We start from the raw sequence: 24,972 nt of genomic DNA on the forward strand, positions 1-24,972 counted from the left end.
TCATAAAGCCTCCCAGCTGGGGGGTCACGTAAAGAGGACCTGAGACTGCAAAAAAAAGAGGATTCCTTGAGTATATTTGCAGGAAAAGCAGATTTAGGACAGGCTGTCAGGACGACTGTTCTCAGCTGAGCGAAAAAGGCACCTTTGGCAACTGCACGGCCCTTGGAAATGGCAAGTGCCACACCCTCAGCCCATGGGGGAGAAAAGAGCTCTGAACTGCCCACCCCGGGCATGTAAACCCTGTTCCCAGAGTGCCTCACACACACGATTCTTACGGCGGACTCCAGAAAGCTGAGAGTCGGCTCCGGGTTCTCCATGTTCCGTGTCCTAAAGCTGCCTGAGAGAAGAAATTTAGGGTCAGCTCGGGTGGCACAACCCCTTCTGGCCCAGGGCACAGCGCCGGGAAGGTCTTTGCGTGCCGAGGCCTTGCTCCAGACAAGAAAAGTTCCCGGCATAGGGTCACCTATCCTGCTCAGCCAAACCCGCCGAGTGCCCAAACAGCACGAAATTGCCGGATCTGGGCGGCACCGGTGCTGGCAAACGCCAGACTTGGGCGGTGCCAGCGCTGGCAATCTGCTGGATGGGGAGTCCTGGCACCGACGAATTACCAGACCTGGGCAGTGCTGGTGCCAGAAGCGGGAAATTGCTGGATTTTGGCATTTTGTGCAAGCGAATTGCTGCACTTGGGCTGTGCTGGCACTGGGAAATTTCAGGATCTGATCACTGGCGGAGCCAAAAACCACCAGATTTCAGGCTCCAGGTGCTGGAAAGGACCAGATCCGGGATTTGGATCCCTTCCATTCCTTCCTTCATTCCTTCCTGTAATCCTTCCTTACCTCCTGGAATCCTTCCCCGCCCTGCCTACCCCCCCCCCAACCTCAGACACACTCAGACACACTCAGACACACTCGACCACAATCAGGCATTCTCGGACAGTCACACACACTCGGGCACGCTGGGGCACACTCAGGTATAGTCAGACACACTCGAGCACACTCAGGCACACTTGGACACACTCAGGTACTCTCTGCCACACTCAGACACACTCAGGCACACTCACACACACTTGGGCAGTCTCAGACACACTCAGGCATACTAGGGCATACTCAGGCACACTCAGGTGGTCTTGGCCACTTGGGCACACTTGGATACACTCGGATACACTCAGGCAGACTTGGCCACACTCGGGCACACTCAGAAACAGGCACTCTTGGGCACACTCAGGCACACTCGACCAAACTCAGGCACTCTAGGGCACGCTCAGGCACACTCAGACTCACTCAGGCACACTTGGACACACTCACGCACACTTGGGCACATGTGGACACACTCAGGCACTCTTGGATACCCTCAGACACACTCAGGCGCACTAGGGCGCACTCAGGCATACTCAGACATGACCGGTCACACTCAGGCACAGTCAGACACACTCAGGCACACATGGACACACTTGGACACACTCAGACACACTCAGGCACGCTCAGGCACACTAGGGTGCACTCAGGCATACTCAGACATGATCGGTCACACTCAGGCACAGTCAGACACACTCGGACACGTTCGGCACAGTCAGAAATACTCAGGCACACTTGGATACACTTGGGCTCAGTCAGGAACATTCAGGCACTCTCGGACACACTCAGGCATGCTAGGGCACACTCAGGGACACTGAGACACACTGGGACACACTCAGGCACACACAGACACTCGGGCAAACTCAGACACACGCACACACACTAGGGCACACTCAGGCACTCAGGCACGCTCGGACACGCTCTGGCGTACTCAGGCACACTCGGGCAGACACACACACTAGGGCACACACACACAACCTTGGCTGCATTCAGGCACTTTCAGGTACACTCAGGCACACTCGAGCACAAGCAGGCAATCTCGAGCACACTTGGGAACACTCAGACACACTCAGTGACACTCAGACACACTCACGCACTCAGGCACAGTCAGACACACTCGAGCACACTTGGACGCACTCAGGCACTCCTGAACACATTCAGCCACACTCAGGCACACTTGGGCACACTTGGACACAGGCACATTTGGGTACACTCAGACACACACACTGGGGTGCACTCTAGCACACTCAGATACACTTGAGCACACTTGAGAACACTCAGGCACACTTGAGCACCATCAGACACATTTGGGCACATTCAGGCACTCTCAGGAAATCTCAGGCACACCTGGGCACAGTCAGATACACTCAGGCGCACTAGGGCACACTTGGCCCCAAAACTGCCACAAATTCCACCCGAATCACCCCAAAATCCACCCAAGACTCCCCAAAATCCACTCTGGACACCCCAAAATCCACCGGATTCACCCCTGAATCCACTTGGGATACCCCAATTTTACCCAAACCCCTGAATTTAGCCCCGGATTTTGCCCCAAACTCCCCAGAATTCCCTCAGACCACCCCAATTTAATCCAAAATCCACAAATTTAGCTCCAAATTCCACCCAAAATCCCCCAAAATGCACCTGGGACACTCAAAAAACCCCCAAATTTAGCCCCAAATTCCATCCAAATCACCTCAAAATTCACTTGGAAAACCCCCAAATCCACCAGATTTACCACAAATTTCACCCAAATCCCCCGGATTCCCTCCAGACACCCCCAAAACTCCAGATTTAGCCCCCAAACCGCCGCAAAATTCCACCTGAATCACCCCAAAATCCACCGGATTTACCCCCAAACCCCCCCAAAACTTCCCAAAATCCACACGGGACACCCCAAACCACCAAATTTAGCCAAAAATTCCACCCCAAAATATCCCCAAACTCCCTTGGGAAACCCCAAATTCCACTGGAATCACCGCATAAATCAACCCAGGACACCCCAATTTCACCCAAAACCCTGAATTTAGCCCCAGATTTTTCCCAAAACCCCAAAAATTCACTCAGGACATCCCAAAATTCTCTCGGGACACCCCCGTTTCAACAAAATCCCCAAATTTAGCCCCAAAACCAGAACAAATTCCACCCAAATCACCACAAAATCCCCCCAGGACTCCCCAAACTCTACTCGGGACACCCCAAAATTTGCCAGATTCACCCCAAAATCCACTCGGGACACGCCAGTTTCACACCAAACCCCGAATTTAGCCCCAGATTCTGCCTCAAACCCACCAAACTTCCCTCGGAACACCCCAATTCTACCCCAAAATCCCAAATTTAGCCCCAAATCCTACCCAAAATCCCCCAAAATCCACTCGGGACACCCCAAATAACTGCAAATTGCCCCAAATTCCACTCCAATTAGCCCAAAATTCCCTTAGGCTACGCCAAAACCCTGAATTTTGCCCCAGAACGGGGGGATCCTGTTCCCGAAACTCCGAGGTGGGCGTGGCCTGTCCCTCCCCATGCCCATATTGGGTAAAAGGGGTGTGGCTAGGCCTTCCCACACCCCTCTTTGGTAAAAGGGGCGGGGCCTGTCCAACCCTTGCCCACATTTGGTGAAAGGGGTGGGGCCTTCCCCTCCATGCCCATATTTGGTAAATGGGGCGGACCCTGTCATCTCCATTCCCATATTGGGCAGAAAGGTTGGGGCTAGTCCTTCCCATGCCCGTATTTGGCAAAAGGGGTGGGGCTGGTCCACCCACGCCCGTATATGGCAAAAGGGGTGGGGCCTGTCACTCTCCACGCCCATATTTTGCAAAAGGGACGAGGCCAATCCACCCTCCATGCCCATATGTGCTAAAATGGGGCGTGGCCAAGGGGCTCGAGGCTCAGGGAGCCCCGAAATCCCCAAAACGAGGCCGGGAAACCTCGAAAGCTGTACCAAACAACCCCCCAAAACCCTCCAAAATACCCCCAAAATCCACAAATCCACCCCTCCTCCCACGTCACCACAGATCCCAACTGGGCTCCCGCTGCTGCTTGGTGAGACTGGGGAAATTGCTGGGATTTTGGGGGTTTCGGGGATTGTTTTTTAAGATTTTTTCCAGGTTTTTAAAAGCTTTTTGAGGGATTTTTGGGGGAATTTTGGGAGTGTTTTGGAGAGGGGTTTAGATTTTTTTAAAGAGGATTTTAAAGGGCTTTTGCGGGGGGGGAGGGTTGGGGGGTTTTGTTGGTTCCTATGAGGGAATTTTTGGGTTTCTCGAGAGGTTTTTTTGATGGAGTTTTTAGGGGGGTTTCTAAAGGAGTTTTAGGATTTTGTAAAGGGATATTTTGGGGGATTTTTATGGGAATTTTGGGGCTTTTTATTCTTTTTTAAGGGGATTTTAAATGGGATTTTTGGCTTATCAAAAAGTGGTTTTTTAAGAGTAGTATGGAGGAATCTTGGAGTTTTTCAAGGGGTTTTGTGTTTTTTAAAGGGTTTTTTAAAAGTTTCTTGGGGGACTTTAGAGAGGAATTTTGGGGCATTTTGGGGTTCATTTTAGGGTTTCGTTTTAGGGGGTTTTAAAGGGGTTTAGGGCTTTTTTGGAGGGTTTTAAAGGTCGTTTTAGGGTATTCTTTATGGATTTCAAAAGCTTTTGGAGTATCGTTTTTAGGATTTTTTGGCAGTTTTTGAAGATTTTTTGTATTTTGGGGCGTTTTGTTGGGGGGTTTTTGGAAGGTTTTGGAGGGTTTTTTTGAGATTTTGGGGCGGCTTTGGGGGATTTTTTGGGGTTCTTTTGGGTCTTTAGGGGAGTATTTTTAGGGTTTTGGATTTTTGAGGGGTTAGTGGTTTTGGAGTTGTTTTAGGAGATTGTGTGGTTTCTTTGTTTTACTTTCTTGTTTCTGGCCTTATTTTAGTTTGCTTTGGGCTCGTTTGGGGGTTTTTTTAGTTTTTTAAGGGTTTTTTATTTTATTTAACTGATTTTTTTTCCATTTTTCACTTTCTTTTCAATTTTTCCCTCCAGAGTTTCCCTCCCTAAGTTGATTTTTTCAAGCTCCACTACCAGGACATGCTGGAGGGCATCCAGAGTCCCGGGGACACCTCCGTGGACCCCTGAGACTGTGCGGGAGGAGCCCGAAAAATTTTCAGGACCCCCCACGCCCCCACGACCAAATCACTAAACCCCACCCGGAGCTTTCCCCGTGTCCGTGTGGATTATTTAGGAATTATTTTGGAATTTTGGAGGTTTTCTTGGGAATCTGGGGACGAGGGGAGGCTAATAAATAAAAATAAAAAATAAAACCATAAGATTTGAGGAAAGAAATTGGGCAATTTCACCCCAAAACGAGAGAAGGGTGCTCCAAAATTCCACGTGGCATGAAGTGCTTTCAGCCAAAATGGAGGATTTGGCCCCAAATTCTCCCCGCATTTGGGGACTCATCCCCAAAATGCACCTGGGACACCTCGATTTCACCCCAAACCCTGAATTTAGCCCCCAGTTCCACCCAAATCACCTCCATATTCACTTGGCAAACCCCCAAATCCACCAGATTTACCACACATTTCACCCAAATGCCCCCCAAATTCCCCCGGGCCACCCCAAAATCTATTCGGGACACCTCAATTTCACCCCAAACCCCGAATTTAACCCCAGATTTTTCCTCAAAACCTCTAAAATTCACTCAGGACACCCCAAAATTCCCTCAGGGCACCCCCATTTCACCAAAATCCCCAAATTTAGGTCCAAAACCAGAACAAATTCCACACGAATCATCCCAAAATCCCCCCAGGACTCCCCAAAATCCACTTGGGACACGCCAGTTTCACACCAAACCCCGAATTTAGCCCCAGATTCTGCATCAAACCTGCCAACCTCACCCCAGCATCCCTGGGCACAGGGGGGCTGCACCAGTGGCACAGGGGTGATCTGCTGCCTCCTTGCCAGCACCTGGCTCTTGTGTACAAAACTGGGGTTGGAAAATAAGCCACTGGTGTTGGGAGAGGGCAGCAGAAGCCCTGGCAAGGCCCAACCATGACATACAGAGGAAAAACTCACCCAGTGTTGGGAAAAACTCATTGTCCTCCCTGCCTGCATTGCCCCCAGAAAACATTAATAAGCCAAGGCAAACAATGGCAGCAAAGCAGTCCAAGCCCTTCCTTGCCTGCACACCAAACTGAGCGGTGCAAGGGTCTGACCCCCCTCTGCTACCCCCATGGGGTTTGTGTTGGGCTGGCTGCCCCAGCTCCAGCCACGGCTGAGTGGGTGGGGAATGCAGGGCTGGGAGCTGGCCCCCCTCTGACCCCCACCCAAAAACGACTCGGCTGCAGAAGCAATCCCATGACCTGCAGCAACGGGGGAATCCCTGCTGCCACAGCCAGGCTGGGCCATGAGACACCCAGGAGCATCCCCCAGCGCTGGCTCACCTGCGAATTGGGTGTAGACTGTGTCCTGGAGGAAGGTGCCACAGCCAAAGTCAATCAGTTTGACCTGCCCAGTGTCCAGGTCGATGAGGATGTTCTCAGGTTTGATGTCCCTGTGCAGGACCCCGCAGCTGCTGCAGTGCTGCACGGCCTCCAGCACCTGGCGAAACAGCCCCCGTGCCTCCTCCTCCGGCAGGAACCCCGAACCACGATGGAATCAAAGAGGTCCTGACATCGCTCCGGACGCTCCAGCACCAACAAGAAGCAGCTGGGGAGCTCAAACCACTCCAGGAGCTGAATCACTCCACGGAACCCAGTGGACACCTTGTCCAGCAGCACGATCTCCAGGGGCGCACGGGTGCCATTGGGCTGCACGAGGAGCACGATGCGGTCAGTGGGGCTGAGGCCGTGCCAGGGCTCTGGGACTCCTCAGCCAGCCCGGGATGCTCTGCACCCCCGCTCACCCCACGCCCGCTCTCCCTGCAGGGCTCCCGGTGCCTCCCACCCTGTTGAGCCCCGGCTCCTCGCCGCCCGGCACGGCCCGGCTTCACCCGCTGGCCCTGCTCACTCACCAGCTCACCCCAGCGATGGATGCGATCCCGCGGCACGCATTTGATGGCCACCTGCAATCCAAGGACAGCAGCGGGCTGAGTTCGGCTCCTGCCCTGCCGTGCCCCGGCCTCCTCCTCCACCCTCCTCCTCTTCCACCTCCTCCTCCACCTTCCACCTCTTCCACCTTCTCCTCCACCCTCCTCCTCTTCCACCTCCTCTTCCTTTGCCCGCCGCCGGCCTCGCCACTCACCGGGGCACCGTCCGCGAGCCGGGTCCCCGAGAAGACACTTCCAGAACCGCCGCTGCCCAGCAGCGAACCCAGCCGGTACCGTTCCTGCAAGGCCTCCTGCGCCTTCCCTGCGGGCGACACGCGGCCGTCAGCGCTCGGCCCGGGGCCAGACCCGGCCCCCGACCGCCCCCCGACCGTCCCGGGCCGGGCAACCCCACCCGCCCCGGGCCCCAGCGGCTCGGGGCCGGCGGCCGCGCTGCCGAGCGGCGGAGCTCGGGCCGGGGAAGCCGCAGCGGAGGCGGCGGGAGCGGCCGCACCGTGTGTGTCCTCCGCGGGCCCCGGGAGGAGCCGGGGCCGGGGCCGGGGCCGGGCTCGGGCTCGGGTCCGGGGTCAGGCTTGGGACAGGCGGAGCCGAAGGGCGGCGATGCTGCCCCAGCCCCAGGCACTGATGCCCGCCCAGCAGCGCCACCGCCAGCACGACCAGAGCCGGGCGGAGATGAGACCGCGGTGGGACGGGCAGGGGCGGGGACAGGCCGGGGGCATGGCCGAGCCCGGCATGGGGAGAGGGGGATCCGGGGATGGGGGACCAGGGGAGAGGGTGCAGGACAGCGAGAGAGGGAGAGGGGGAACAAAAGAGAGACGGAGAGGGTCCGTAGACTCGCTGCTGCTGCTACTGCTGCTACTGCCGCTGCTGCAACTGAAGCGCCGGGGCCGTTTGTCCCCGTGTCCCCGTGTCCATTCCTACTCGCCCCACACGCCCCATGGCCGAGCCCCGTGCGCCCTGGGGGCAGCCCCTGGGTCTGTCTCAAAACGGGAATTCCACCCTGCTGAGCCAAGCCCAGAGTCCTGACTCCCGCACGGGGACACAGGAATGTGCTGCTGTGCATTGGCCCTGCTGAGGCTCAGACACGGTCGGGGCACATTCCCTGGCTGGAGGATTCCTGCCCGAGCCAAGCACTGCACTTCTGTCTCCAGCATTGCTTTCCAACAAAACCAGGGGAAGGCAAACTGTGTGTAGCTCATGGTATTTTAGAGTGTGTAAAACTCGTAAGTCATCGGCCTAGAGGTGAGATCCATTTGGAATTAATGGCATAGAGAAGTAGTGCAACACAGAAAAGGGGAGCATAGAAATAAACACAGGAAAACATCTTGGATTGTTTTGTTCTGTTTTCATGTCACTTGTGGAAAGCTGTTTCAGTTTTCCAAGAATCTTCTCCACAGTCCTGTCTGCTCTTTTCAAGAGCCTTTCATGGAGAGCGAGGTCGAGCTTCTGTCACAAGTTGTGCCACCAACTGCAGTTTCTCTTGGCTCCCCAGGGCAGTGGGAGGGGGGGCCGCCGGCTCAGGCTCAGTTTTGGGCTCGGGCTCTGCCCCGAAGGGCCCGTGGAGCTCGCCCAGGAACAGCTCGAGGAAGCAGCAGTAGGTCTTCTCCTCCACGCTGCCGCCGCCGGTGGATCAGCACCGTGCCCGCAGAGAGCTCCCTGCCCGCCGCCTCCTCCTCCTCCCTCCCTCCCGCCGCCTGCGCGCGCGCTCCCGAGCCGGGCCCGCGGGGCCGCGCACGCCGCGGGGGGTGAGGGGGGGGGCGCGCCTGGGCGTCCGAAGTGCGCGCGGCACTGAGGGGACCCGGCGGGGTCCAGCGGCCGCCCGAGAGAGCGGCTCGGGCTGGGCAGCGGCGGGGGAGCGGGAGCGGCGGCAGCCGCGCCGCTGTGATGAGTCATGTGAAGGCAGCCAGACGCGTAGGTTCCTGCCAGGAACCCAGAGGAAACCTGAGCGCACATCGCCTTTACCTAATTCCTGCCTCCTTCGGGGCTTGCCTGCAGCTTCCGCCGCCGGCGCCTCCGCGGCTGCCGCAGGGTGCGCGGGGCCGGGCCCGGCCTGGGCTCAGCCCGCCCTGAGGGGACGCCGCTGTCCCGCCAAGCCGCCGCCCGGCCCGGGGCCAGGAGCAGCCTCGGAGAGCGGGTTGGACATCGGAGCGGGTTTTCGTGAGGGGAACCGGCCCTGAGGAAGGAACAGGGTAGGTTTAGTTTAGGTGTTGGGAAGGAATTGTGTGCTGTGAGGATGGTGCGGCCCCGGCAGAGGTTGCCCAGAGAAGCTGCCCCATCCCTGGAAGTGTCCAAGGCCAGGTTGGATGGAGCTCTGAACACCCAGGTTCAGTGGAAAGTTCCCTGCCCATGACAAGGATTGGAATAGATGATCTTGAAGCTACCTTCCAACACAAACCATTCCATGGTCCTGTGATAAGTTACATATTACACAATATGTACAGTAATTTCACGACTATAAGGCGCACCCTTTTGACTAAAATTTCCCCCCGAACCCAGAAGTGCGCCTTATAGTCCGGTGTGCCTTATCTGATGTGCAAAGTTCGGAAATTTGCGAACCCGGAAGTGTGATCTGTGAGCTGAACCGGGCCCGCGGGAGCTGCGGCCGTGCAAGGGGAGTTGGGAACCGCGGCTGCTGGGCGGGGGAAACCAGGAACCGGCGCGGTCGCTGGCCGGGGAGAAGCAGGGGGAAGCCGCGTGGCCGCGGGGAAGCGCCAAGAAGTGCTGCGGAAAAGCGCCGTGGGAAAGCGCCGCAGGAAAGCACCTAAAAGCGGCGAAAAAGTGCTGCGGGAAAGAACCGAGAAGCGGGGAGAAAGCACCGCGGGAAAGCACCGCGAGAAAGTGCCGAAAAACAGCGAGAAAGCACTGCGGGAAATCGCTGCAAGAAAGCACTGAAAAGCAGAGAGAAAGCGTTGCGGGGAAGCACCAAAAACAGCGCCACCGGCCCCGTAAGCAGCGCCGGTCGTGGCTGCAGCCTCAACCCCGTAAACGGCGCCATTGGCCCCATAAGCAGTGCCGGCCACAGCGGCCCCATAAGCAGCGCTGGCTGCAGCCGCCACCTCAGTCCCGTAAACAGCGCCGCTGGCCCCAAAAGCAGCACCACAGCGGCCCCAAAAGCAGTGCCACAGAAACCCCGTAAGCAGCACCGGCTGCAGCCGCTGCCTCAGCCCCGTAAACAGCGCTACTGGCCCCTAAAGCGGCGCCGCAGCGGCCCCAAAAGCAGCGCCAGCCACCGCCGCCGCTGCAGCCCGTAAACAGTACCGCTGGCCCCGTAAGCAGCGCCAGCCGCCGCCGCCTTGACCCCATAAACAGCGCCACTGGCCCGAAAGCAGCGCCGGCTGCGTCTGTCGCCTCAGCCCTGTAAACAGTGCAACTGGCCCCGTAAACAGCGCCGGTTGTGTCCACCGCTGTGGCCCCGTAAACAGTGCCACTGACCCCATAAGCAGCGCTGGCTGTGTCCGCTGCTGCGGCCCCGTAAACAGCGCCGCCAGCCCTGTAAGCGGCACCGCAGCGGCCCTGAAAGTGGCGCCGGCCACCGCCGCCGCCTCGGCCCCATAAACAGTGCCACCAGCCCATAAGCAGCGCCAACTGCCGCCGCTCCAACCCCATAGACAGCGTGGTTGGCCCCCGCCATGGCCACGGCCCCGAGCCGCTCCGAACCACCACCACCCCGAGCCCCGCCTCGGCAGCCGGCACCGGGGACGGGTGGGAGTGCCAGGCCCTGCACACGGGGAGTGTGCTTGGAACTGCGTTTAAAGGCTACACCAATCTGTTAAAATGCTTCCAATTTGAGCATCTGCCAGTAAACTCCACGATCGCAGGACTCCGTTACTAATTCGTTACTTTGTTGTGCGCAGCACGGATCTTCGCAGCAAAAAAAAGGTGCGCCTTATAGTCCAGTGCGCCTTACCTGATCTACAAAGTTGTGAAATGTGCCGACTCCGGGGGGGTGCGCCTTATAGTCCGGTGCGCCTTATGGTTGTGAAATTACTGTACTCATTCCATGCTCTGGGAAAGGAGAATTCATGACAAGCTGAAGATGCTGCACCAGCCAAAACTTAAAAGATAACCTGTCAGTGGGAGACAACCTGTAGTGAATATTCTCTTGCTGTCTAATAAATGTCTTTCATTTGTGAAAGGCATTTCGACTTGTTTTATTCATTGCTGCTGGAAAGCTATTTTCAGAGCTATCAGGTCCATAAATACCAATAACGAACAGGTTAATAATTGCCACACATTTAAAATAGCTTGTACACCTGGGAGGGAACAATATCCTTAATGCCAGATAGACCTTGAAAAATGACCAAATCACGAACCTCATATGCAAAAAAGATCCTCAAATATTTATGTATTGTAACAAGGACAGTATCTTGCTGAAACCTGTTGTTCTCTGCATTGTAGCAATTACCTCTGCGTGTCAGGTGCTCCTGTAAATCTGTCTTCTATTTGGTGAATTATTTTAGAGCCAAACTAATTTTAGAATATTTCTGGCAACTGCATTGACTGATCATTTTGCAATCTTGTGAATATCTAAGAGCCCTGAGAGTTAAAAATGTGATTGTCACACTTAGACTTCGTCTTTCACAGCCAACAGTGACAGAAAATCATATCCTTCATCCTGGAATGCTATTTCTAAGCAATATTTTTCTTTATGCCATTTCTTTATTTTCTATTTAACACTCATTTATTTAGGGAACGCCAGGTGGGTTTGCAGGGTAAGAAACATTGAAGGGTAAGAAACACTGAAGGGTAAGAAACACTGAAGGGTAAGAAACATTGAAGGATTAGAAACATTGAAGGATAAGAAACATTGAAGGGTAAGAAACATTGCAGTTTGTTTTGAGCAGAGAGCTCCCAGTTGCAGCTGACGATGTCACTGCTGGATCTTGTTCTTTATTTTTTTTTAATGTTTGTGTGTTCTGCATCATCAGTGAGTCACAATCCCCGGGAGGATATATATCAATGCAAGTATCACAAAGCAGTTTTAACTTCATGATCAGTTGTTTTTCACTGAGAATCCAGAGGCAGTTGGAGTTTCTAATAAACTATAATCCAGATAATCTTAACGTAATATGATCTGAATTATAAAAATTCCTATTATTACAATGTCATAGAGAAGTCACTGCTGATTCAGCAAGATGCAAGATCAGCTTCGTGTTTTATGGCAAACAGCAATTAAAACTACCTTAGAAGAGATTAAAAAAGCCTTTTCTAAAATTTTTGTTAATTTTATATTTTTAGTTGTTTCAAACAGCACAGAAGAGTATTAGGAGTAATACGTACTCTTTTTCATGTTGAAATGTTAAAGTTACCAACTGTCCTTGATTCATCTTGGCAGTCCCCATGTGCTTTTCATCATTTTTCTCGTGGCAGAAGACACTAATTAAAATTAAATAGAGTAGAACTCCACTCTCAGGACACTTTGGCAACTTTTGGCACTCTGACCAAGCTGGGATTGTTTTGCTCTGACATTACATCGAGAGCTGATGGCTCCAAGCCATGCTGACATTTGTTTCTGAGAGGGAAAGGTGGGAATCCATTCCCATTAAGCTGGAACACGGAGCATACGGTGGCTGTGGGTGGTGTGGCTGAGGCAGGCAGGAGGAACCTGCTGGCCCAGCTCTCTGTGGGGCCACTGGGGTGGCCAATTCCCCCTGAAGGAGCCACCCTGCTCCTGGGTGCTGCCCAGAAAAGGAAGCTCTGAGCACCCACTGGTCCCTCAGAGCGTGTGCTGGGTGCTGATAGGAAATGTTTGGAGCGTTCAGTAACTCTGGGAGCTAAATTTAGAGTGCCTGGCTGTGCTCTGGTTATGGTTGCGTGGATGGTTCCTATGGGATGGGATAAACTCAGAGCTCACAACATTCTGAGCCTGAGACCATTGGAAATCATCTGGAGAATAAGGCTTGCACTTCATGTGAAAAGGAAACACAGGTGTTTGTAACCTTTTCAGCTTCATCATGTTGATTTTTGTTTTTTAAAAAGAGCATTTTACAGTATGGTTTTAGAAGAAATCTGTTTCATTTTAGCCTTTAAAGGATGCCTTCCTCTTTCTCATTTGCTGTTGAGAAATAAGCAGAGTTTGAATAGGCTTGGGGGCGTGACCTGAATTGTATGGGGGACAAAAAGAAATACTTTTAAATTCTTTGTAGTCTTTGGAAGTGACTCCTGCGGCCTGACAAACAGAAGACAGATAGGGTCATGAAGAATGCTTTGACAATACTTAACATACCTTGATACATGATCTGATACCACACAAATGAGTTTAATGGCAAAAATCCAAAGGTAAATGCCTCTTCAAAGTAGGGCTTCTTTCTTTAAAAAGGAGGGCTTTTGCAGTAAACCTGAATTAATTTTAGCAGCTATATTCAACTTTAATATTTCCAGTTGCTTAGGACTAAAGACAGCAAGAACTTGTAAGGAACACAGCAAGAAGACTCTTGTTGACAGAGTCAACATCCATCAAACTGCAGTTCATTTTCTTAGGTTCAGTCTGGTCAACTGCAGCTGTAAAAAGCTAAGTAACTTCTGTCACCAAGTTTTGCTTCTTCCTTGACCATATTAAGGATTTCCTTGGGATGTCAAGAAAGTAATTCTCTCTTTTTCTTCCTCTTACTATTTTTTTTTAAGTTTTTGAGGTCAAGTCAGCTTTTCCAAATTAATAGTTGAAGATTATTCTGAAATATTCCCATCCATTGCAAAACATAGGATTTCAGGCCTGAATCCCACTTGCAGCTGTCATGGAATTTTCCAGTCCCATCCCAAAGGAAAATTCCATGTTCAGCCTTCCATTCATACCGTGTTCAGGAAAGGGTGTGCTTTGAATTAGTGTCCCACTCAAATCCCATTGATGCAGCTCATTCTAATTTCTTTCAACAGTCTCAAACCCTATGATTTAGCCACAGAAACTTGTGTTCTTTTCCCAAAAGAAGGAATGAATGGCTTTTAAAGAGATGGATTTATGTTATGTAATACATTTACTATCCAAGGTGTAGTAAGCAGTAATTTTCTCTAGTGAAAAAAAAAAAAAAAAAGTTACAATCTCTTATTGACAGACTGCACTTTATAGACATTTTCTTGCTAAGGAGACAACTTGTTCTTTAGCCCAAACCATTTTAATTTAGTGACATATATGATACAAAAAGAATTACTAAGTGAGTGTAGTTGTAAGTGTGTTGTTAAAATTGCAGCAGTTCACACTAAATAAACTAAGAGTATTAGAGGGATATGTGTCAGAAATTTAAACCTCCAAAATAATAGAAACTGAACAAGTATTCAAACAGCATATTCATGGCCTTTGAGAAAAACAGCCAGACCCAGTTAGAACCATTTGTTGAGGTAAAATCATTTGTTGAGGTCTGTAGAGTTTCTTTTTTACTTTCCTATATATGTTGTAAAATATTTTAAGCACTCTCCCTTCTCACTGTTCGAAACTAAAATGTGATTTATTTTTTTTTAATATCTCAATGCTTCTTTGGTTCCTTTTAAATCAATGGCAAGTAATTCTTGTAATAAAATGAACAGTATTAGCTATAACTCTTGAAGGATGACTTAGTAAAATACAGACTTTTCTATGCATTCTTTTGGCACATAATCTAACACTTTTACTGCTTGTGTAATGATGGAACTATTGGTTTTAATGCCATTTATTATTTCAGTAGATAGGGTTCAAACTGTGTGTAGAGCTTAAGCTCTCTAATAGATAGATAGTGGATATTGTAGGAATATTTCTTGCTTGTGGGAAGCAAGGCAGGAGCTGAGAGTTTAACAGTGGGTGCATTTGTGGCTGAAATTCAGTACTGGGAAAGGGGCCAGTTGCCGGTGATTTCGTTCTCCAGGAGAGAACATTAATGCAGGCATCTTGCTGGAGCCAAGGGAAGGCAGCTCTCTGACCCTGATCATCCCAAATGAGCGCATGGCCAGGAGCCACGAGGCACCGAGTGCCCAGCGTGGGGACAGCAGAGGGAAGCGCGGAGCAGGGAGCAGCTGGCAGCGGCTCCTGGAGCCGGGAGGAGCAGGGCTGGCCAGGCTGCTCCCGGCCCTGCCAGCGCCACATTCCCACATTCCCCCATTCCCACATTCCCCCATTCCCACATTGCCACATTGCCACATTCCCCTGCAGCCAGGCTCCCTGCGGAGCTCTTAGCACAGCCCTGCTGCTTTGGGAACACGGGCTGACCCCCTGCTCTCATCCTTTTCAAACTGTCACTTCCCTCTGTGGGATTTGTGTGACTGCCACGGCAGCGCTCTGTTTATTCCATTCCTCTCAAGGACAAGAAACCATCAAACCATACTTCTAAACTTACCACATGTATTTCATATAGAATTAAACACTACAACAGATTTCATGTGCCTTTCTAAGGAATTATTATGCTGAACATGGTCGGGATAGACAGTCTCTTTGGAGAACCCTTCCGACTTTCCTCTCTTCTTTTGGTCAGGACAAGGGTGGAGTTCAAAACGCAGGCAGTAAGGATTTCACCTTTGTTGTTAATCCATGAAATACCTGAGAATAAATCTGATCCTAAATTTAGTCCCCCTGTACAACAATTAAAGGAACAGGAACTGAAATTGAACAGGAAAATCGTTGTTACACTTCAAATGTACTTTTCTCAGCTCTGTATTCAGCACTCAGGTTAGTGGCCAATTCTCTGGTGTTTGTTTGGGGGAGAAAGGAGAGGCTACTGTGATTACTGAGACAGGTTTGTTTTGGCTGCCAGCCAAGCTCTCAGTTTCTGGAATTGTCAGATTTTTTACAGCTCCTTCTCTCCCTGAGAAGGTGTTACAGCAATGCTCTATCAGGTCATACCACTTCCTAACTGAGGAGCTCTGGGCCACCCCATCAGCGGAGAGGGTCCCAGTGGCGGTTGTCTTCAATGCCTTCAGTTTCTGAGAAGGTTTTTGAGCTTTCTCTGGGGTAATTTGAAAATTAAGGCTTTCCAAATGGGAGATTATTTTTGTTCAGTATCCCCCACTACTTCTATTTCACCTCCTCCCACAGGAAAACCATTAATAAATTGATAAACAGCCACGTTGTCAGGTTTGGGTTTTTGGACTGGCCATACAGAAGAGTTGAAAGGAAAATGAGTATTAATTATTGTTTCTTGGTCTTGCAAATCCTGTATAACAGCTCTGATCCCTTCTTTGGCACTAGAGGGAAGAGGGTATTGTTTTACATTTACAGGTAATTGCACAGGTGATTTACAGCCAGCAGTGAATTTAGTTTGCAAGCATAATTTGCAAGCAGGCAGCTTTGTGAAAGTTTTTTATGATCTGGTTGGGGGTACCAATTAAAGCTACAGGGTCTCCCCTTTCCAAGGGGTGAAGTCCCCCTGCCCAATAAGCTGCACACTGAGTTAGGGACCATGAGCTGTGTTTGTCTCTCATTGTTAAGGAAACCCCATGTCCCCAGTACCCACTAGTTACTTGTTCTGACAATTCAGTAGCAGTGAAGGGGATTTCTTTAGTGGTTACTTGTGGGTCAAAATCCTCATCATTGATACAATTGAATTCTGGTTCAATTACGGGTTTCCAGCTAGGGCAGCAATATTCCCCACGATTTCTCATCAGAGTTAGTTCTTTTTGAGGATTTATTTGATTAATTTCCTTCTCCTCTGTTTCTATTAGTGAGTTAGTGTGTTTTAATGTTTGGGGATGTTCAAGTCTTAGGGAGGCTTTTAAAAAAATTAATTTCATCCCTTAAAACATGATTCTTACTCCTTTCTTCATCTAATTGTTTTTGCAAAATTTTCACTAAACTTTGTAGAGAGTCAATAATTGTTTTTTCTTCGCTTCTTCGCGTAGAGCGAGTTTCTATAGCTGCTGTAAGGCAGGCTCATAAAACTGAGCAGAGAATGGTCTTATTTTGGCCCAGTTTGAATTTTGTTTGATGTTGCAAAGATTGTATTCTATTAATCACATTTTCTAAATTGAACCAGTTGTTGTGTGCCCATTTTTCCCCCTCTTTAGATGGTTTGGAATTGTATTTAGCTAGCAAAGCATAAAATGCAGCTTTATCTTCTGTACTATGGTTTTCACTCATTTTATGAGTTAGAGAAGTAGAACAACTATAGGAAAAGTAGTAACTTAAATCACACGCACGGCTTAAACTATCCTGGAGAAAAAGAAAAGAAGCAGAAATTACACACACATACAAGTTACGCAGGAAGCACTCTTTCCTCAAGCAAAGTCAAAACAAAACATACAACAACAGGAAAAACTTGCACCACTTAAACCCTCACCCTGAGTGGAATAGTTAGTGCAGCACCCTTCCCAACTTCAAGGAAGGCTCAAAGACAATACAAACACAGCTAGACGCTCACCCTGAGTCGAATAGCCTGCACAGCACCCTTCCTGACTTCATGGAAGTTCAAAATCACAAAAACTGGCACTACCAAACCCTCATCCTGAGTGGAATGGCTAGTGCATCAAGACAGGTCAATGGACAACACATTCATACACATCCTGCGTAGTACCCTCCCCCTAACATTTAGCAAGAGGGGTAATATTACTTTCAAACAAGAATGGAGAGGGGGAATGACACGGTCATGCCGTTTGCACCAAATGGTCTTTTTGTGATTTTCTGCAGACAGAGCCCTCAAACGAGTGTGGGGATGCTTTGATCACCTAAGTGTGTGCAGTCTGCGGGAAATCTGAAATGTCCCCCTTGCTTTCTAGACAAGCTCACCCCTTTTGAGGTGGCCAGCTAGGTGCGGCTGGAACAAGACGTCCTTCCTCTCTTACAGATTGCACACAACCAGCAACGCTTCTGTCTGTCAGAAAACCTGTCTGACTACGCCAATTAATGTCACGGTCCACACAACCTGAGCGGGGTCGTGATGGTTCGTTCAACCAGGGGTGCAAAGGACAACAGCAAGAGACCGAGGTTTTGTTCAGCAGCAAGCAGCAAAGCAATTTTTTGAGGGCCAACAGTTCAGTTTTGGGGTAATAGTGAGGAGGAGAGGGATAAAAGATGACGAAGTAGGGAGAGAGGGAGAGAGAGGGACAAAGACAGACAGAGAGACAGAGGGACAGAGAGACAGAGAGAAACAGAGAGAGACAAAGACAGAGGCAGAGAAAGAGACAGAGGGACAGAGACAGAAACAGAGGGACAGAAAGAGAGAGAGAGAGAGAGAGAAAACAGGGAGAATAGGGGGGAATAGCTACTAACAGATGAGACGTCCTCAGGTCATCCGGCGATGTCTTCCATCCGTGGGGAGAAAGAAGTCTCCAAGGTCTCTTCTGAGGGTGATAATTTTATAGTCCATTTCAAGGCGAGGGGCCACTGGCCAAAAGGTGGGGAGAGTTATGGACCATTGTGAGTGAGGCTGTTGATTCAGCTGCAGAAGTTATGGTTCAGCCTGCACCTGCTAGGGCACAGCGCACCGTGACAGTCACACAACCAAACCCAGTCCATCAGAGCATCCACCCTGCCAGGCCCAGCAGCTCCTGCCCAGAGTGAGTGGTGGAGGTCTCAGGGTCTCAGTCTCTGATGATGATTGTGAGGCAGATCAGGCAATCTTCAAACTGACCCTTACAACGCCATCAATCGCTGTCCCCATGTCCCCAGTGTCCTCAATGTCCCTGTGCCCAATATCACAGTGATGTCACAGTGATGTCACAGCAATGTCACAGCGATGTCACTGTGTCCCCACACAGGGATCACGTTCCTGTTGGGGGGTCAGAGCGAGGAGGAGGTGTCCCTGAACCTCAACGCCATCAATCGCTGTCCCCATGTCCCCAATGTCCTCAATGTCCCTGTGCCCAATATCACAGTGATGTCACAGTGATGTCACAGCGATGTCACGGCGATGTCACAGTGATGTCACTGTGTCCCCACACAGGGATCACGTTCCTGTCGGGGGGTCAGAGCGAGGAGGAGGTGTCCCTGAACCTCAACGCCATCAATCGCTGTCCCCTGCCCCGGCCCTGGGCTCTGACCTTCAGCTACGGCCGTGCCCTGCAGGCCTCGGCCCTCAAGGCCTGGGGCAGCAACAAGGACAACACCAAGGCGGCCCAGGAGGAGTATGTCAAGAGAGCGCTGGTAGGTGGCACTTGGGGACATTGGGGACAGCTTGGGGACACCTTGGGGACAGTGGGAGATGGGACTGGCCGTGGAGTTGACAGGAGAAGGGTTAGGGGGTGACACGTGGGGACACAGGGACAGGGTGGGCCAGGGTCTGGGAGGGTTCCAGGGGGGGCTTGGGGACATTGGGGACACCCTGGGGACACCCTGGGGACACCCTGGGGACACCTTGGGGACACCTTGGGGACAGCAGTGTCCCCAGTGTCCCCAGTGATGTCCCCATTGTCCCCAGACCAACTCGCTGGCGTGCCAGGGCAAGTACACCCCGAGCGGCACCGCGGGGGCAGCGACCAGCGAGTCCCTGTTCGTGTCCAACCACACCTACTGAGAGCCTGCTGCTGACCTCTGACCCCTGACCCCTGCCCTGACCAACCACGCCTACTGAGTGACTGCTGACCCCTGACCCCTGACCTCTGACCCCTGCCCTGGTCCCGTCCCCTCCCCCTCCCCGCCCCGCCCCTCCCCCCAATAAACGGTCGCGGATGAACCCCGGAGTCTCTGGGGGATTTTTTGGGGCAGGGGACACCGAAATTTGGGGGGGATTTGACCCCAAATTTGGGGATTCTGGAGGGGCTTGACCCCAAGTTTGGGGGTTTTGGGGTGATTTGGGGAGGTTTGAACCCAAATTTGGGGGTTCTGGGGACACTTTGACCCCAATTTTGAGGAGTTTGGGACATTTTGATCCCAAATTTGGGGATTTTGGGGGGATTTGATGCCAAATTTCGGGATTTTTGGGGGGATGGTTGACCCCAAAATTGGAGTTTTTGGGGAGATTTTGGGGAGGTTGACCCCAAATTTGGGGATTTTGGGGGAGATTTGACACAAAATTTGGGGGTTTTGGGGTGATTTGGGGGGGGTTGGCCTTAAATTTTGGGGATTCAGGTCAGGTTTTGGTGGTTTCACTTCAAATTTGGGATTTTTGGGGAGATTTGACCCCAAATTTGGGATTTTTGGGGAGGTTATTGGGGGGGTTTGACCCCAAATTTGGGGGTTCTGGGGAGATTTCAGCCCAAATTTTGGGGGTGTGAAGGTGATTTTGGGGATATTTTAACTCCAAATTTGGGGTTTGGGGGAGATTTTGGGGATTTATCACCCCAAATTTTGGGGTTTTTGAGGTGACTTTGGGGGTTCAACCCCAAATTTGGGGATTTTGGGAACATTTTAATCCCAAATTTGGGGATTTGGGGGATATTGGAAGGGATTTGACCCCAAATTTTAGGGGAGTTTGGGACATTTGAAGCCCAAATTTTGGGTTCTGGGGAGGATTTTTGAGGGGATTTGATCCCAAATTTGGGGGTTCTGGGGGAGATTTTGGGGATTTTTTACCCCAAATTTTGGGGTTTTTGGGGCAACTTTAGTGGTTTAACCCCAAATGTGGCATTTTTGGGGTTGTTTAACCCCAAATTTGGGGGGTTTGGGTATATTTGATCCCCAAAATTTGGGATTTTGGGGGTGATTGGAGGGGTTTGACCCTAACATTTGGGGGGATTTGGGACATTTGAGCCACAAAATTTGGGGTTTTTGGGGTGATTTGGGGGGGATTTGACCCCAAATTTAGGATTTTTGGGGGATCTGACCCCAAAATTGGGATTTTTGGGGCGCTTTTGGGGGCATTTGGCCCTAAATTTGGGGGGTTTCGGATTATTTGGGGGGGCTTTGACCTCAAATTTTGGGGGTTCTTGGGAGGTTTTGGGTGTTTCACATCAAATTTTGGATTTTTGGGGAGGTTTTACCCAAAATTTGGGGGTTTTGGCGTGATTGTAGAGGGTTTGACCCCAAAATTCGGGGGAGTTTGGGACATTTGATCCCCAAATTTGGGATTTTTGGGGAGATTTGGGGGGGCTCTGACCCCAAATTTGGGAATTTTGGGGGATCTGACCCCAAATTTGGGGTTTTGGGGTGGTTTTGAGGGGATTTGATCTCAAATTTGGGATTTTTGGCAGCCTCTGACCCCAAATTTGCGGGTTTAGAGGGAAATTGTGGGAATTTGACCCCAAATTTGGTAATTTTGGGGGGATCTGACCTCAAATTTGAGATTTTTTGGGGGGATTTTACCCCCAGTTTTGGGATTTTTGGGGCAGTTCTGGAGGGATTTGACCCCAAATTTTGGATTTTTAAGGGTCTCTTACACCAAATTTCGGATTTTTGGACTCCTGGAGCCCAAATTTTTGGGATTTTGGGGTGATTTGGGGATATGTGACCCAAATTTGGGATTTTTGGGGCGGTTTACGGGGAACTTGACCCCAAGGTTGGGTTTTTTGGGGGGCTCTGACCCCAAATTTGGGGTTTGGGGGAGATTTTGGGGATTTTTTTACCCCAAATTTTGGGGTTTTTGGAGTGACGTTGGGGGTTCAACCTCAAATTTGGGATTTTTGGGGCAGTTTAACCCCAATTTGAGGGTGTTGGGGAGATTTAGGAGGGATTCGACCCCAAATTTTGGGGGTTCTGGGGAGGTTTTGGGGGTTTCACTTCAAATTTGGGGTTTTTGGGGAGGTTGGAGGGGTTTGACCCCAAATTTTTGGGGAGTTTGGCACATTTGAGCCCCAAATTTGGGGTTTTGGGGAGGTTTGAACCCAAAATTTGGGGGGTTCGGGCATATTTTAACCCCAAATTTGGGGTTTTTGGGGAGATTTGGTGGGGATTTGATCCCAAAATTGGGATTTTTGGGGCAGTTGTGGGAGGATTTGACCCCAAATTTAGGATTTCTGGGGGGATTTGATCCCAAATTTGGGATTTGGGGACTCCTGGAGCCGAAATTGTTGAGGTTTTTTGGGTGACGTTGGGGGTCCAACCTCAAATTTGGGATTTTTGGGGTGGTTTAATCCCAATTTGGGGGTTTTGGGGTTATTTGAGGGAACTTGGACCTCAAATTTTGGGGGTTCTAGGGGGATTTTGGGGCTTTCACATCAAATTTGGGATTTTTCGGGAGATTTGACCCAAAATTTGGGATTTTGGGGGTGATTGGAGGGGTTTGACCCTAACATTTGGGGGGATTTGGGACATTTGAGCCACAAAATTTGGGGTTTTTGGGGTGATTTGGGGGGATTTGACCCCAAATTTAGGATTTTTGGGGGATCTGACCCCAAAATTGGGATTTTTGGGGCGCTTTTGGGGGCATTTGACCCTAAATTTGGGGGGTTTCGGATTATTTGGGGGGGCTTTGACCTCAAATTTTGGGGGTTCTTGGGAGGTTTTGGGTGTTTCACATCAAATTTTGGATTTTTGGGGAGGTTTTACCCAAAATTTGGGGGTTTTGGCGTGATTGTAGAGGGTTTGACCCCAAAATTCGGGGGAGTTTGGGACATTTGATCCCCAAATTTGGGGTTTTTGGGGAGATTTGGGGGAGTTTAACCCCAAATTTGGGGGTTTTGGGGACGTTTGATCCCCAAATTTGGGGTTTTGGGGTGGTTTTGAGGGGATTTGATCTCAAATTTGGGATTTTTGGCAGCCTCTGACCCCAAATTTGCGGGTTTAGAGGGAGATTGTGGGAATTTGACCCCAAATTTGGTAATTTTGGGGGGATCTGACCTCAAATTTGAGATTTTTTGGGGGGATTTTACCCCCAGTTTTGGGATTTTTGGGGCAGTTCTGGAGGGATTTGACCCCAAATTTTGGATTTTTAAGGGTCTCTTACACCAAATTTCGGATTTTTGGACTCCTGGAGCCCAAATTTTTGGGATTTTGGGGTGATTTGGGGATATGTGACCCAAATTTGGGATTTTTGGGGCGGTTTACGGGGAACTTGACCCCAAGGTTGGGATTTTTGGGGGGCTCTGACCCCAAATTTGGGGTTTGGGGGAGATTTTGGGGATTTTTTTACCCCAAATTTTGGGGTTTTTGGAGTGACGTTGGGGGTTCAACCTCAAATTTGGGATTTTTGGGGCAGTTTAACCCCAATTTGAGTTTGTTGGGGAGATTTAGGAGGGATTCGACCCCAAATTTAGGGGTTCTGGGGAGGTTTTGGGGGTTTCACTTCAAATTTGGGGTTTTTGGGGAGGTTGGAGGGGTTTGACCCCAAATTTTTGGGGAGTTTGGCACACTTGAGCCCCAAATTTGGGGTTTTGGGGAGGTTTGAACCCAAAATTTGGGGGTTCGGGCATATTTTATCCCCGAATTTGGGGTTTTTGGGGAGATTTGGTGGGGATTTGATCCCAAAATTGGAGTTGTTGGGGCAGTTGTGGGAGGATTTGACCCCAAGTTTGGGATTTCTGGGGGGATTTGATCCCAAATTTGGGATTTGGGGACTCCTGGAGCCGAAATTGTTGAGGTTTTTTGGGTGACGTTGGGGGTCCAACCTCAAATTTGGGATTTTTGGGGTGGTTTAATCCCAATTTGGGGGTTTTGGGGTTATTTGAGGGAACTTGGACCTCAAATTTTGGGGGTTCTAGGGGGATTTTGGGGCTTTCACATCAAATTTGGGATTTTTGTGGAGATTTGACCCAAAATTTGGGATTTTGGGGGTGATTGGAGGGGTTTGACCCTAACATTTGGGGGGATTTGGGACATTTGAGCCACAAAATTTGGGGTTTTTGGGGTGATTTGGGGGGATTTGACCCCAAATTTAGGATTTTTGGGGGATCTGACCCCAAAATTGGGATTTTTGGGGCGCTTTTGGGGGCATTTGACCCTAAATTTGGGGAGTTTCGGATTATTTGGGGGGGCTTTGACCTCAAATTTTGGGGGTTCTTGGGAGGTTTTGGGTGTTTCACATCAAATTTTGGATTTTTGGGGAGGTTTTACCCAAAATTTGGGGGTTTTGGCGTGATTGTAGAGCGTTTGACCCCAAATTTTGGGGGTGTTTGGGACATTTGATCCCCAAATTTGGGGTTTTTGGGGATTTTTGGGGGGGGTTGACCCGGACTTTGGGGGTCCTGGAGATGCTTTGATCCCAAATTTTGGGGTTTTTGGAGTGACTTTGGGGATTCAACCTCAAATTTGGGGTTGTTGGGGCGGTTTAACCTCAAATTTGGGGGTTTTGGGGAGATTTAGGGGGCACTTTGAACTCAAATTTTGGGGGTTCTGGGGAGGTTTTGGGGGTTTCACTTCAAATTTGGGGTTTTGGTGAGGTTTCAACCCAAAATTTGGGGGTGTTGGGGATATTTTAACCCCAAATTTGGGGTTTTTGGGGAGATTTGGTGGGGATTTGATCCCAAAATTGGAGTTTTTGGGGCAGTTGTGGGAGGATTTGACCCAAAATTTGAGATATTTGGGGGGATTTTACCCCAGATTTGGGGATTTTTTTTTGTTTTGATCCCAAATTTGGGATTTTCTGGGCGGTTTTGGGGGAATTTGACCCCAAATTTGGGGGTTTTGGGGGAGATTTTTGGGGATTTTTTACCCCAAATATTGGGGGCTTTGGGGCGACTTTAGTGGTTAAAACCCAAATTTGGGGGGTTTGGGGACATTTGAGCCCCAAATTTGGGTTTTTGGGTGTGACTTGGGGGGGTTCAAACCCTAAATTTTGGGGGAATTTGGGACATTTGCGCTCCAAATTTGGGGATTTTGGGGGGATTTGACCCCAAATTTGGGGGTTCTGGGGATGCTTTGTTCCTAAATTTTGGGGTTTTTGGGGTGACTTTGGGGGTTCAACCTCAAATTTGGGATTTTTGGGGTGGTTTAACCCCAAATTTGGCGTTTTGGGGAGATTTAGGGGGGGATTTGACCCCAAATTTGGGATTTTTGGGGCAGTTGTGGGAGGATTTGACCCCAAATTTGGGATTTTTGGGGGGATTTGACCCCAAATTTGGGATTTTTGGGGCAGTTGTGGGAGGATCTGACCCCAAATTTGGGATTTTTGGGGGGATTTGACCACAAATTTTGGAGTTTTGGGGCGGTTTTGGGGGGCTCTGACCCAAAACTTGGGGCTTTACGGGGAAATTTTGGGGAATTTTTACCCCAAATTTTGGGTTTTTTGGGGCGTCTTTAGTGGTTTAACCCCAAATTTGGGGGCTTGGGTACATTTGATCCCCAAAATTTGGGTTTTTTGGGGTGATTGGCGGGGTTTGACACCAAATTTTGGGGGAATTTGGG

The 24,972-nt window shown here is 50.3% G+C and overlaps 2 protein-coding genes across 2 annotated transcripts; one reads left to right on the forward strand and one right to left on the reverse strand.

The window, feature by feature from the left end:
- Positions 1-178: 178 nt before the first annotated feature.
- On the reverse strand, positions 179-10,494 carry LOC117007079 (CBL-interacting protein kinase 6-like). Its single transcript, XM_033079961.2, is given in 8 exon segments — positions 179-337; positions 5,716-5,792; positions 6,262-6,456; positions 6,459-6,627; positions 6,831-6,881; positions 7,061-7,295; positions 10,122-10,218; positions 10,296-10,494. Coding segments are annotated over 8 exon segments (1,089 nt in total). The 3' UTR covers positions 179-271.
- Positions 10,495-18,678: 8,184 nt separating this feature from the next.
- Positions 18,679-19,277, forward strand: LOC117007080 (fructose-bisphosphate aldolase A-like). The gene is made up of 2 exons (XM_033079962.1): positions 18,679-18,900; positions 19,175-19,277. The coding sequence occupies exons 1-2, from the start codon at positions 18,679-18,681 to the stop codon at positions 19,268-19,270; spliced, it is 318 nt and encodes a 105-aa protein (XP_032935853.1). The 3' UTR covers positions 19,271-19,277.
- Positions 19,278-24,972: the final 5,695 nt, after the last annotated feature.

Source organism: Catharus ustulatus, chromosome 25 (genome assembly GCF_009819885.2).
Source record: "Catharus ustulatus isolate bCatUst1 chromosome 25, bCatUst1.pri.v2, whole genome shotgun sequence".
NCBI lineage: Eukaryota > Metazoa > Chordata > Aves > Passeriformes > Turdidae > Catharus > Catharus ustulatus.